The sequence below is a fragment of the Sander vitreus genome, chromosome 12, assembly GCF_031162955.1.
Source record: "Sander vitreus isolate 19-12246 chromosome 12, sanVit1, whole genome shotgun sequence".
Classification (NCBI taxonomy): Eukaryota; Metazoa; Chordata; class Actinopteri; order Perciformes; family Percidae; genus Sander; species Sander vitreus.
In genome coordinates this window covers 1,925,932-1,940,851 of record NC_135866.1, presented here as the reverse complement: position 1 = coordinate 1,940,851, position 14,920 = coordinate 1,925,932, and the positions used below count along the sequence as shown (strand labels likewise).

At 41.4% G+C, this 14,920-nt stretch overlaps 1 protein-coding gene across 2 annotated transcripts in view; it reads right to left on the bottom strand.

The window, feature by feature from the left end:
* The window catches only part of LOC144526208 (neuropilin-1a-like), a 101,032-nt gene that overhangs the window by 51,766 nt on the left and 34,346 nt on the right, over positions 1 to 14,920 (bottom strand). For both annotated transcript variants that reach the window (XM_078263506.1, XM_078263505.1), the window contains exons 4-5: positions 10,517 to 10,744; positions 2,239 to 2,409 (exon numbers count right to left, since the gene is read on the bottom strand). In XM_078263506.1, coding sequence (XP_078119632.1) covers positions 2,239 to 2,409; positions 10,517 to 10,744 — 399 coding nt within the window. The remainder of the gene's footprint in view (positions 1 to 2,238; positions 2,410 to 10,516; positions 10,745 to 14,920) is intronic.

The window sequence follows — 14,920 nt, the reverse complement described above, 5'->3', positions numbered from 1 at the left end:
TTTTTTGTCAAATTAAAGCTTTACAATATGCTGCTCCTGACCTAGAACAATGTGCAGAAGGACTTAGAAAACAACACTCTTTGTCAATGCTTTTGTTTCTAATTGATTTGGATGTCACAATTTGAATACCAAAAAGAGCATTCCAACCTCAATTTGTAAGCCAGCATGGACGAGAGGTCCTTAAGTGCTCAAAAATGAGTAGAATTTGAACATCTAGAATTCTATGGCAACTGGCAAACGCCATCTGCTGATGAAGATCATTCGATATGCCCAAAAGCTCCAGCACATGTGAGATTGGTTTGTCAATAACTGGATAATGTTCATACCTATTTTGTGAAGTGTTTTGCAAATTTATTGTGACACTTTTGCCATTTTAAATGAGGAAAAGAAAGAAAAATAGCTTCACTGACTACTGTGTGCTGTTGGGACATGTAAATCCTGACCCACACATTACATAAATACACAGTCAACTGACTTTAAGTCATTAAATATCAATTTAGAGCAGTGAAATGTGGAAATGTATGTTTATTTCTCCCAAAGTGCCCATGTTAGCCACTGTGGGACTTTAGGTAAACTCACCTCTCACATTCCTACACAGGGGTGACTGGGGGTGAGGTTACATGGATACAAGAGTGCAAAAACCATTTGGGTCAACATAACTTATCTCTCTCCAGGCATTCCTACAGGGTCACACAGTGTTTTTTTTAACATGTGGACACAACACAACACACTAAAAGGAACCATAACCAAGAGCAACTCTTTACCTGGTGATCATTGTTCAACAGGAGAAGATACGAGTTAAAAGAAGGTCATCCTGTTGTTTTTATCAGAGCCAAATCCCATTTTAAATTTAAAGCGTAACTCTCACCAAAATACAACCTAGGGTCTTTTTGTGAATGTACCCGAGTCAAACTTTCGTTTAAAAGCATAATTAGGACGGAATCGCCACTTTTAAGATCAACCGTGTTTTCGTCTTCAGTCAAATGGCCTTTTGAATGGGAGAGCTAGGGGCACTTTTATGATAGCATCAAAATCACTATTTTTAAACCACTAAGAAGGCTCGATACAACATGAGACTTTGCTCCAAGTATCACCAGGGACTCTACACATGAACTCAGCATTGAGAACATTGTTTGTGTTCACAGAGTTTACTATAAAGAAAGGTTTTAACAACTCACTGTAGCTGTTGTTTCCGCTCGCTGCCATCTTATCAGTCACAAAGAGTCGATCTCCGAATGCGGCTCCTTCTTCAACTACAAGGTCAATATAGTGTTTCACTAACGACAAAACAAGGAATTATCCGTGCATTTATATACTACTAAGCTTTAGGAGCTTTCCATCTTTACTCTCCTCCCTGTTACGTTGCATTCAGAGATCGAAAACCGGATCGGAAAACCCAACAGCTACAGTGAGTTGTTAAAACCTTTCTTTATAGTAAACTCTGTGAACACAAACAATGTTCTCAATGCTGAGTTCATGTGTAGAGCCCCTGGTGATACTTGGAGCAAAGTCTCATGTTGTGTCGAGCCTTTCTTAGTGTTAATAGTGAATAGTGATTTTGATGCTATCATAGTAGTATCCCTAACACTCCCATTCAAAAGGCCATTTGACCCAAAAACGAGAATACGGTAAATCTTAAAAGTGGCGATTCTGTCCTAATTATGCTTTTAAATGAAAGTTTGACTCTGGGACATTCACAAAAAGACCCTAGGTTGCATTTTGGTGAGAGTTACGCTTTAAAGTGGCAGCTAAGAGATACGATTACATACACTTTTGTCAAATTCAGACCCTAAATCAGAACACCAGATGGGCAGGGTTACTCCAGCCAGTTCTCATGAAACAATACGTTCATATAGCTACGAAAAGTTAAGCACTGCATTCCACTTTTGTTTTGGTTGCTTTATGCAACCCAATGACTGCTGCTGTATAAGAACGCTGCTGTAGGGAGGAAGTCGGGGTTGGATGATTGGGTCACAAAACACACCACGACGTTCCATTTCTGGGATTCCTCCAACAGGGAGGTCAGAGGTCAAAGATCACATACAGCTGAGCGCCTACAGCTGAAAGACATTCAGCATCTTGCTATAAGGGAAATGTGTATTTTTTCACACTGTTAAAGGCAAACGAGACACAGAAACGTCCAGGAAATGAACCCTGGTCCTTCCCTAATGCCAGACGACGTGTCTACCCTCCACACCCCCCACCCCTCCCTTTCTCATGGCTACTCCAGCTGCTCACCCTCATCCTCGTATCCCGAAGGGAGGCTCCTCTCTCGGATGGTGTAGTTGGCGGAGAATCCCTCTCTGGCGATGGCGTTGTCAGTGGTGATGGTCATGGACAGGATGCCCGTGTAGGAGATCACACGGCCTGGGGACGTCTGGCCACAGTAGCGGCCAATGTGGGGGCCCACTGAGGGAAGAATGGGGGGGGGTGAGAGATGGAGCAGGGGAGGAAAGGGAGAATGTCAGCTTCATCACTCATCAACTGCACAGTGCTTTTTATAATTCACTTTGTCCTTTTCTGCCCTCACTGTCCTGGGAAATGGTTTGTGACTTTGAGCGAAAACACAGAAGCTTGATACTTGTTTTATTCTATCTAATTCACACATTCACAACTCTGACTTCTTATTATGGAATAACTGACATCTAATTGCAACAATGATATAATATACTTTTTTAATAATGGAAAGTTCTCAGATTATCAGACGCAATGTTGTGAGGGTAGTGAAGTACTGCAGAGTAAATACAGTTATTCCATTAGAACTCCTTAACCCTTTTTTAACCACTTTAACCACTAATTTTACCCTTTTCCAAAGATTTTTTATATCAGAAATATGGGTTTCTTTCAACCAAATTGCCCAAAAATAACATGGATGCATTGATGTATGTCGCAGGTAAAGTTAATGATTACTTTCATTGCATTTTGGGTGTTTTATTCAATTTTGTAGCACTTGAAAAAAAATGTTTAAATGGTTTAAAAACAGTGTCCTGACTAAACTTTGACAGACACCCATCTGTGATCCACTCAACATCCTCTGTTCTTAACTATTAAGTCAAACTAATTCATAATTTCTGGTATGATGTTATATAAATTAGGTGTATTGACCATGAATGAAAAAAAGCATTGAAAAAATCAATTCAAAAAACACCAAAAGCGTGGACAAAATGTGACTAAAATGTCAGAAAATGGGCCAAAAAAAGTTCATTTTCAATTTTGACCCGGAAGGACAACAACTTTATGGTCGACTGGAAGACAACACAAGGGTTAAATGGGAAGAATGGCCGGTGTTACTTCATATTCTGTTAATATTGAGTAGACTCATCGTGGCTGAAGAAACAAGACAACCAGACCTCCATACGGTCTCATTCACTGTGCTGTCATTACATTGGAGTCACAGAGCAAAGCCTGCGTCAGTTCTGACGGTATTTCCAGAATTCAAACAAACAACTTTTCAGCCCATCTGGATGAACAGAAAAGGCAATGGTTTATTGTAAGGGTCAATCATCAATTGTTAACTCTTTACATTTCTGTGAGTGATTTTTATGTATGTGAGATATCGTCCTTGGGATGAATACAGTATCTATCTATCTATCTATCTATCTATCTATCTATCTATCTATCTATCTATCTATCTATCTATCTATCTATCTATCTATCTATCTATCTATCTGTTCGTCCCTCCGTCCGTCCATCCATCTATCTAGCTATCATTCCTTGATCCTTTTCTAGAAAGTTTCCAAAATGGACGATGTCATTTCGTACTAATTATAGAGAAAATATGTGTGTATTTCTATAAACTGTACTTTTCATTTGTTGAATCGCTTGCCTGTAGACAAACACATTTTTTGATTCACTGAATTACATTATAAATTGGAATTAATTCATTGGAAGTGTAACAATTGAAATAGCTTTCTCTGTTTTCCAAATTACCAAATTATACCAAAAACATTTTTCTTTTAGCAAATTATGTAATTTTCTGAAAAGGTTCTTGGAAATATAAAATATAATAAAGCGTTACCAAAAATAATCCATCCGCTGCTCGATAAAAGACATTTTTTAACCCACTTCTAAATGTGAAACTGTTTACAACCCTAAAAAGATTGTGACATCTCCTTTCCTAATCTGCATGACAAATAATGAAAAATAATACAGATAAATATAGCCAATAGTAATATTTGTTTTAAACACATATTAAGTTAAATGTTGTTATTCGTGCAGCGGACAGATATTCTTTAGACCAAGATGGACAGACGAGTTTTCGAGGATTTGGAAAATATCTTCAGAACTTTGGCGTCAACCACAGACTGCTGGAGATTTATCTTTCAAAAGAGACGCTGAGCTCTGTGACTAAAATGATCAAAGATGAGACACATAAACTGTGGCTAACATACTTTGCAACATGCAGCACGCAGCGACAGACTGTCCCATGTCTTCGCCGCTGAGTGCTGACGTTGCTGCCTGCTCACAGTGTGCCGGGCATTTCATCCTGTTCTTATCTGTGAGAAACAATGGCAGGCTGCTGCTGCCTCCTGTTTCAGACAGATACTGGCTCTGCAGCCTCTCCACCACTCCAGAAGGGAACATTCAGTCCACAGAGAAGTCATACATGATACAAAAATTATAGGGCAGACCAGTTGTAACAATTTGGACATTTCTGGCTGTATCTTGGAGCTCTTTTAAGCCAGTGGGTTCAAAATGTGATACAAACTAATTCCATGTGTCTGCTATTAAAACGGTGTAGCTGATATCTCTGCAACCCAAACAGAAAATGCATGGTTAACTCTCAAACACAAGGAGGAAAATGTTACACTTTACCCCATAGTCCAGGTTAGTTGTACCATACTCTGGGGTGAAATGGAACATCATGGAATTTGGATCATGACAAAAACTTGATATTGAAACTCTTATTCAACACTTAAATTACTTTTTAACATAATATTTGTGTGTGTATGTGTTGAGAGGCAGCCTGTTCTCATGTTCGAAAAGCTACAAAAAGATAAGTACTGTGATTCGTATGATTTCCACATCTTTTTTGCTGTGTGCACCACATTGAGTGCTGTTGTATAAGAACATGTAGGGAGGTGGTAGGAGTGGATGGGCGGGTGTTAACACAGAACTTTGAAGCCAGGGAGCGGAGTTCACTTCCCGGAGAAAACTAAAGACTATCACCCAGAAAATGTGTGTTCCTTGGGTGTGTTTTAATATAAACCACAATCTTTTTCCTAATCTTAACTAGTCGTTTTGGTGCCTAAACTTAACTTCCGTCGCCGTGTAACGCTCACTTTTTCTTGCCTAAACTTAACTGTAATCTCTGCCGAAATGACAGCAGCTCGCGGTGCTCTGTACCCGGCTCACAGTCACCTATTCTCGGGTAACCTAACCACCAACAAAGACCGGCAGCTCGCGGTGCTCTGTACCCAGCTCACAGTCAACTATTCTCGGGTAACCTAACCACCAACAAAGACCGGCAGCTCGCGGTGCTCTGTACCCAGCTCACAGTCAACTATTCTCGGGTAACTGAACCACCAACTACCGCTAACCTGACGGAGCATCACGTGACGCGCCAGCAGTCTCCTAGTTATTAGTCATACGTTTTAGTGTGCATAACTTTTCATACATATCCTACAAACCCGTTCATGAGAATGCGTTGTGAGAGCCACTCCTCGTCTGTCTTTCTTTTCCAAAACTACATTTTAAAGGAAAAACATAAATACAACCAAAATTTTGCTTGGGGGAGGTTGTAACATTTACTAACTGAGACAACTAACCCAGAATTGTCGCCATGAACTATCTTAATTTAAGCTAACAGCTAAAACATTAGCACTTACAACCTGCATGAAAGATATCCATATCGACACTGAATAAACATGATTTAAGTTTGTTGAGTTTTACTACAAAGCTGGCACTGCTATCCCAAAACTAAATTATGTTTAAAAAAATACTTTACTACCTTAAAATGAGTTTTATCCTTCTAAAATGTGCAGCGTCAGTCACAGTGGGCTGCTTCTTCACACGTGTAATAAGGACTAAACAGAGCATGTGCAGAGTGAATCATGTGATTCCAAACTTGTTCCTGATTGGAGCAATTGGATGTGTTAAACTGACCTGTGTTACGTGCAAGAGATTTCTCTTGGCACAGCTACCAGAAGACTTCCAACTTTCAGACAGGTTGCTCACGTCACATTTATGTCGTCTCTCTCAGTTGGAGGCTGCTCAGTAACGCTCAGCCATCACCGGAAAAGTGCTTCTAATGTCCTTCACTGGTCTTCGTTCAGAGCAACGGGATCTACTGGTACATTATATATATGTCTATGGTTACGTGTAGCTATCCCCCATCTCCCTACCTTTCTAACAATTTGAGGCATAATAAGCAAACATATCACCAATCACAATGGATTGCTGAGTTTTGAATAATCTGCTGGATTATGTTGATCAGTTACAGTTTAAAGCAGGCAGTCGACAATCTGTGATGGATTACATTTTGAATGATTTCAGCCTGATTGGACATAGTGTGAAAGGTTTTGTCTGTTGTCAATGCAATCAGCTATGAATTGGAAAAACACTTCAAGCAATATGGCTGCATTTACATTGATTTATTTAGGAAATGGTCATATCTGAAATAAACAACAAGAAGTGGAAGATTCAATTCCAGTATTTAGCCGTAACACACAATCAGTACGTACTGTAAGAGTGTAAGATAATAGGGGTGGTACGGTTCACAAAATCTGTTCGTCCGTTCGTCCAATCAGCTGCCATGTGTTGCGAAAATGATTTTTGACAAATAAATCTTATTACTGGGTTCACTTACGTGTGCACTTTTCAGGAGCTGAAATGTGACTGGGAGCTTTGGAAAAAAACAAATAAGTGACCCTCATGATCCAATTTTCTTCATCCAAAAGAAAGATGTTGTGAACACATTAAAACTCTCCATTTAGGATATTTATAAGACTCATCCGTTTCCATTTTTAAGGATTTGTTTGTCAACATCTGTAAAAAATAAAATTTCTAAACAAAATAAATGCCCCAAAAATATTTGATACATTTTTTTAAAGAATAAATCCAAAAAAATAATGAGTGCTAGATGTTTGTTTGTCTGATTTTCCCACCAGAAACAAAAAAAAAAAATCCTTTTGAAGAACAGATTTACAGCTCTCAAAGAAAAAACAACACCAGTGCATGATGGGAACGTTTGGTGTCCGTGTTAACATTGTGAATGCGTTTGATGGGATGAAAAGCTATCATCGTGGTCTTCACCCTGCTGCAGAGATGCTTTGTTATCTGCGCTGACACACACACACACACACACACACACACACACACACACACACACACACACACACACACACACACACACACAGATCATCCGACAGGAAAAGCCCTGGCATGTTACGTATGCTGGCACGGCTTTAAAGTGTGTGTCACTGTCTGTATACCTGTCCCAGTCTTTGTGTCCCTCAGGTTTTTCCCATGCCAGTCTCCTCCCTGGCAATAACCAGGCAACGCATTTGGCACAGCAGCAGGTATTGTGGGCATCCTGGCAACCTACTCAGGCCTGTCCAAGGTATGTAGCTCTCACCATTATCTGCACACTGTGCGGCTAATTAAACAACAATGGAAGCCGAGAAACGCTGTCCAAACCAGAGTAAGAGTGTGAACAGAGCGTGGAGCAGGATGCGGCGACGTCATTCATGTGCCGAAGAGCCGATTTTCCAAATGTAGTTGGTGAGGGAACACTGAGTAAGCTGTGAAGGAGTCTCTCTCAGTACATCCAGCCTCCATGTGTGCACAGGAGGATGAGTCTCAAGTAAAAGATTGAAATTACCACATTAACAGCTGAGCCATTTTTGATTATTATCAGCTGTGGGCGTACTAACACTTCTGTATGTTAAAGGTGCTCTAAGCGATGTTGGGTGACATTACTTCTTGTTGACGTTCAAAGTATTTTCAAACAAAACGAGGCTAGCTCGCCCCCCCCCCCTCCTCCTCATCCCGTCCCCTCCCCCTCCCTTCCGTGCTTCCGCGCACTAACCCCCCAACCCCCAGCCCCCAAATCCTTCTTGTTGGTTATTGGCTGGAACACTGTTTGTTATGTTTGGTGGTGCAGGTTGGCGCAGTTTGTTTTTGTTGTTGTTTGTGGAGCCTGGGCTGTCTACAGAGACCACGTTTTTTACAGTGTTCAGGGGACCAGGCAGCTAGCCAGAAGAGTGGAGGAGATGCTTTTGCAGTGTGTCTCAGGGGACAGGCAGCCAGAAGATGCTAGTGAGGAGATGTACAGTGTGTTCAGGGGACAGGCAGCTAGCAGATAGTGAGGAGATGTTTTTTTACAGTGTGTTCAGGGGACAGGCAGCTAGCAGATAGTGAGGAGATGTTTGTTTACAGTGTGTTCAGGGGACAGGCAGCTAGCAGATAGTGAGGAGATGTTTGCTGTATGTGACAAAAAAAGTTGTAGCCTAAGAAATGCGTGACATCGCATTGTTTAGTAACATTTTGTGGAAATATGCTTATTCTCTCCAGAGTGGGTTTTGAAGTAAAGGTGCTAATAAAAGTGGATTTTTTTAACCTTTGGACAAAGCCAGGCTAACTGGTTCCAATATCTCAAATCTTATGCTAAGCTAAGCTAACTGGTTGCTGGCTGTGGCTTCATATTTACCGCACAGACATGAGAGTGGTGTTGATGTTCTCATCTTAGTCTTAGCACCTAATTGGGCAGTTTTGTATGCATCTTCTTGTTTGTGTTGTTTTAATGCTCCTTCACACAGATGTGTTGCTCAGGAAAAAAACACTTTTGAGCTTTCTTTCAATGGAAGAATGTGACTTGGCACAGACTCCTGACTAGTGACATGGCTATGTTTTAGCTGTGGAGATGAAATAGTTGAAAAATAATTAACCCCTTTGTTAAACTGCATCAAGAAACCAATGAGTAGCAAGGCATCTTCTTGTTTAGTTTTAAAATATTCTATTTCAACATCAGTGTAGCCAGAGAGCTGATTTTATTTTGAAAACGAAGGTCTTTTAAAGTCATTCAGAACAAAAAAAAACAAGAATTCTGAAGACACCACGGTCTTCAGTGATTGGATGAAGTTACTTTGAAAGTGCCAATGTATCCTGTTATTACTGATATATGCACAACACGTGAAAAGTTGTCTCCCAAAATATAAAACATATCCCTTTCCGCTTTCACCTCCTCCCTATATTGACAACGTTTCATTTCCGGGATTGTTCCGTTGCCACCGGAAATTCCGCCAGATGTCCCTCATTTTCGGCTGGATGTCCGTCCCATTCCTCTTTCTTTGTGAGGACTATGGTTAACTGCTCCTCAGATCTCTGCAGGGTAAATCCAGACAGCTAGCTAGACTATCTGTCCAATCTGAGTTTTCTGTTGCACGACTAAAACTACTTTTGAACGTCCACATGTTCCACCAAAACAAGCTCCTTCCTGAGACTATTTAGCAGAGACACCGTGGCTCCGTCCGACGCTTAGCACCGCTGAAGACAATTGTGATTGGTTTAAAGAAATGCCAATAAACCAGAGCACGTTTTTCTCCCATCCAGGAATGCTGTGTGGACTAGCCAGACCTTCCTCCCCTGAGCTGTGGAGGAAGGTCTGACAATGCAAGACTACCTCCTCCACTCCTTCAGCACACATCTTCCTTGTGTCTTTATCTATTTTTCGCCTCACCTCTCCTTCGCCTCCATCGCTCAGTCTGAGCTGGTCCCACCTGCAGGGGAGCCATCCATCCTTTGTCCTCCTCCCTCCTCCTCGCCAATACCTCCACACGTCTGTCTGTTTTCTGTCAACATCTGCCGGGGGAAACCACCCCGAGCACTTCTCATCCTTCTCTTCTCTCTGCTGCTTCACAGCTCGGCATATTTATCCCCTGCATCTGCATCCCGTTTTTCCCTGTCCTTACCCTCCACCTGTTGTTTCTCCTTCAATTCTTACACCTTCATCTCTGTTTTCATTTGATCTCTTTTCTCTATCCATTTTTAGCTTATTTTGTTCCGAGACAGAGGCTCAAACTAAAAAAAAGGACTTGAGAGTTCATAAAATGCCTCAGAAATTGAAATGAAGCAGGCAAAAATACCCCTTATACCACGTTTTTTATAGCTTGTTTTGACCTGGTTTTGTATTGTTCTACAGGCAGCCATTATAATGTATTTCTTTGCGAGGGTCTCAAGCTGAAAAATAGCCTTGATAGTTCATAAAATGCTCATTAAAGTTAGCAGCCAAAAAATATTCTTTTTTTTTTGACCTAGTTGGGGAAATGTATTTTCTAAGATCACCGTCTTGCATGGGGATGTTAAAGTGAGTGAAAGCAATGAAAACATGAACAATTTCAAGTTGTAGCATCATATTTCTGCACTTGTTTTGGTGCAAGTTGATTCCAGCTTTACTCTCATCTTTCTTCAAGGCTTCACTAGAAATATTTCCTTTATTAACCAGCTTGAGCTCCTGTTTTGACCAACATTTCCATTTTTCTCATCCACCCCAGCCTGAGCCAAACCCTCTGCTCACCTGCTGGGAAGCCGTCCCAGATCTCCAGCCAGTCGTATCGGCAGAGGGCGCCTGGCGGCGGCGTGGTGTCGGGCTCCATGTCGAAGCTGTCAAACTCCACCACGATCTCAGACATCTTGGGGGCGAAGATCATGAAGGTGCAGTCCAGGTTGTTGGGGTACTTCTCAGGGAAGCCCGGTGTCTTGATGACGCCTCTGGGAGCTGTAAAGTTCCTGGAACATTCTGGGCCTGCGAGGGAAGAAGAAGACACGGATGAGTTTTTAAAGGTCCCATGGCATGAAGATTTCACTTTATGAGGTTTTTAACATTAATATGAGTTCCCCCAGCCTGCCTATGGTCCCCAAGTGGCTAGAAATGGTGATAGGTGTAAACCGAGCCCTGGGTATCCTGCTCTGCCTTTGAGAAAATGAAAGCTCAGATGGGCCAAATGGAATCTTCCCTTTATGACATCATAAGGGGAAAGGTTACCTCTCCTTTCTCTGCTTTGCCCGCCCAGAGAATTTGGCCCCCCCATGAGAGAGAGAGAGACATCATGGCTTTCAAACAAGCAAAGTGGCAGTTGGTCAAGGTCACACCCCCACCCTCCACCTTGCCCCCCCCCCCCCTCTCCTCCTCAAGCATTTAAAGCTACAGACACAGAAATGGCACATACTAAGGAAAGCTCATTGTGGGACCATTGCTCAATGGTGTTTTTTGCCCCCAACGGCTCCTTCCAGGCAGCGCTGCGACCTCTGCCTTCAAGGCACCTAACCCTAACCTAACCCCTAACCCCTAACCCTAACCATAACCAGTGCCTAATCCTAGAGCAGTTGGGGGCAAAAAACACCGATAAACTTGTGGGACTGGCTCTAGTGGCTGTAATTCTGCACCAAGGCTGAATTTCTGGAAAGAGACTTCAGATACAGTATTAGGGGACCACTAAGGTCTATATAAAAGAGACTTCAGATACAGTATTAGGGGACCACTAAGGTCTATATAAAAGAGACTTCAGATACAGTATTAGGGGACCACTAAGGCCTATATAAAAGAGACTTCAGATACAGTATTAGGGGACCACTAAGGCCTATATAAAAGAGACTTCAGATACAGTATTAGGGGACCACTAAGGTCTATATAAAGAGACTTCAGATACAGTATTAGGGGACCACTAAGGTCTATATAAAAGAGACTTCAGATACAGTATTAGGGGACCACTAAGGCCTATATAAAAGAGACTTCAGATACAGTATTAGGGGGACCACTAAGGTCTATATAAAAGAGACTTCAGATACAGTATTAGGGGACCACTAAGGTCTATATAAAAGAGACTTCAGATACAGTATTAGGGGACCACTAAGGCCTATATAAAAGAGACTTCCAGATACAGTATTAGGGGACCACTAAGGCCTATATAAAAGAGACTTCAGATACAGTATTAGGGGGACCACTAAGGTCTATATAAAAGAGACTTCAGATACAGTATTAGGGGACCACTAAGGCCTATATAAAAGAGACTTCAGATACAGTATTAGGGGACCACTAAGGCCTATATAAAAGAGACTTCAGATACAGTATTAGGGGACCACTAAGGTCTATATAAAAGAGACTTCAGATACAGTATTAGGGGGACCACTAAGGCCTATATAAAAGAGACTTCAGATACAGTATTAGGGGACCACTAAGGCCTATATAAAAGAGACTTCAGATACAGTATTAGGGGACCACTAAGGCCTATATATAAGAGACTTCAGATACAGTATTAGGGACCACTAAGGTCTATATAAAGAGACTTCAGATACAGTATTAGGGGACCACTAAGGTCTATATAAAAGAGACTTCAGATACAGTATTAGGGGACCACTAAGGCCTATATAAAAGCATCTAAAAAGCAGCATGTCATAGGACCTTCAAGTGTCAGGACGTGTTTGGACAGAGGGACTATTTTCTCGCTCGGACAGAGGTGTGAACTCTCAGGGGTCGGCGTTCACACATCTCTTTCACTTCAAATATGGCATTCAGTATTTTTTGCAAAGTAATCCATTTGTGGTACTGAAAGCTGAGACACTATTCATAGCTGCTCCGTGCATCAGGTCTTTGAATTTAGTGTGCCAGAATATCCTCAAAAGAAACCTTTGTGCCTGTTTGAACTGATACTCTTTACCATTTAGTCAGTATTTTATAATTTTGAACTTTGTTGTTTTTCCTTCTGCAAAAATAAGGATATAGACATTTTGAAAATGCACATATAAACTGAAACACCCTGAAATGTTTTTTGACCTTTCTGGGTGTCTAAATCTTTGGCAGCCTAACACACTTTTACAGCTGGGACTTAACTGGAATGAAGATGAACTTTGACTGAGTCTTTAAACTCGATTTTCTCCTTACCAATGGTGGAAATCCAGGGAAAAATCTCTTAGTGAGACAGGATTTTCTCTTTTTTAACAATGTTGTGGAAGACACATGGCACATGAAATAAGAAACAACACTTCACTGGATCCAGATAAAGTGACTGATTTGCCTTAAAAAATTCTGAGCAGAATTCAGCCTTTAAGAGCCAGTAACAGACTAAATAAGGAGGATGTTTTATTGACAAAACTCATGTCGTCTCCGTCCAATCAGACGCACTGGTCCCCTCCCCATGTCGGAGCCGTCTGTGTCTGTGTTGTGACTGGGGGACAGTCCCAGACACTGAGAGGCTGTTTACATAGACACACACACACACACACACACACACACACACACACACACACACACACACACACACACACACACACACACACACACAGACGCACTCATAGACCGACAAATACCACCCTATTAGCTCATTAGACACATCCAAATGGGCACACTACCCTACATAATCATTCAACCACAACCTAATAATCTGTATTCAAGTCAAATATCAGCGCTGTTCTCGACTTTGTGGATTCACTTTGTCCATCTCAGGTTAATACACACATGCTTTGTGTTTCAATATTATCTTTGAGGGATTTTATTGTAAAGCTCTGATTTTTTCTTACTGCTTTTTGATAACTATCTATTTTTTTTCGCTATGTACAGCACTTATAATCATTTGCTAGATTTTAAATGAGGGCTTTATAAATAATGTTTTACTTCCACAAACATCGCCTGCTGTTGTTTTGCACCCTTGGACGATGATGTTTTATTATCTCACACTTTCATTCATGCATGCATTTTGCACGTAACACCTTCGAGTGTTAAGATCCTCCTCCGTTTTTTATATTCATCTCACCATTGTTGTTGTAGTGCGATGATGTTGCACTACATTATGATCAAGGCATTGTACATTCCTGTAAAATCCTATGCTATATAAATGATGTATGCAACATTAAAATAAGTCGATGTGTTGATCTTTATGTTTTAGAGCCACATCTCTATTTATTTCCATGCATAAATCTGCAACATTTTACTGTATGAATACTGTGATGATAAGAGTGTATGCTGTTGAGATCATGTTGGGACTTTGCTCATGATGTTACAGACAGGCACAGAAAGCATTATGCAAGAGAGACCCTGTAAATTATTTGTTTCACTGATATAACAGACACAAAACTGAGTTTCACCCACCCACATCATTCCTGGTAAGCATCACATGCTCCTCTGGATTGTAGGATAATGAAATAAAGGCTTTTCAACAACATAACATTTGAAAACCAAATACAAATCCACTAAGCGGTAACATATGACATAAGTGTCTCCTGATAAAAGTACAAACAGAGTGACGGGGGAACACAGCAGCTGTGTCATTGTCGGTTTTTTGTACACAAGCTTTTCTCTCTTCAGTCACGTCCACACTGCTGATACCGCTCGCAGAAAATCTCTACGTCGGCTTGCATCCGTCAACTGGCGGCTGCCAGTTCACACCTCTGTAGTCGTAAAGTGACATGAGCGATGTTACAAGACGGTGACTGATCTCTGTGGGTGAAAGACGACACGAGGCCTGGACGAGGGTCAAGCATCCCTTAGAGGCACTAGGGGTGTGTGTGTGTGTGTATGTGTGTGTGTTGGGGGTTCTTATGTTGCCAAGCCAGATGTGACCTGCATGTTTGCTGAGCATGCCTGTAAACATGAATCCTCATACAGACACACACACTCCACTGGAGCCCTTGCTGTTGACACAGGTGGTGTCATTAAAAGGGCAACATGATGAATGACGTGTAAGGGATGAGGCAGGCTTCTCTCTTGCTCAGCTGGCACACTTTCCAGTGTATGCAAGTGTGTGTGTGTGTGTGTGTGTGTGTGTGTGTGTGTGTGTGTGTGTGTGTGTGTGTGTGTGTGCCAAATGTGCAGATGGGTTGAGTAAATCTAGCCCTCATGAGAAATCTCTGATGCTGTATGTCTATCAAGCTCAGAAATGACAGTGATGGGATTTCAGGGCAGAAATATCCTTGAAAGTTCATACAA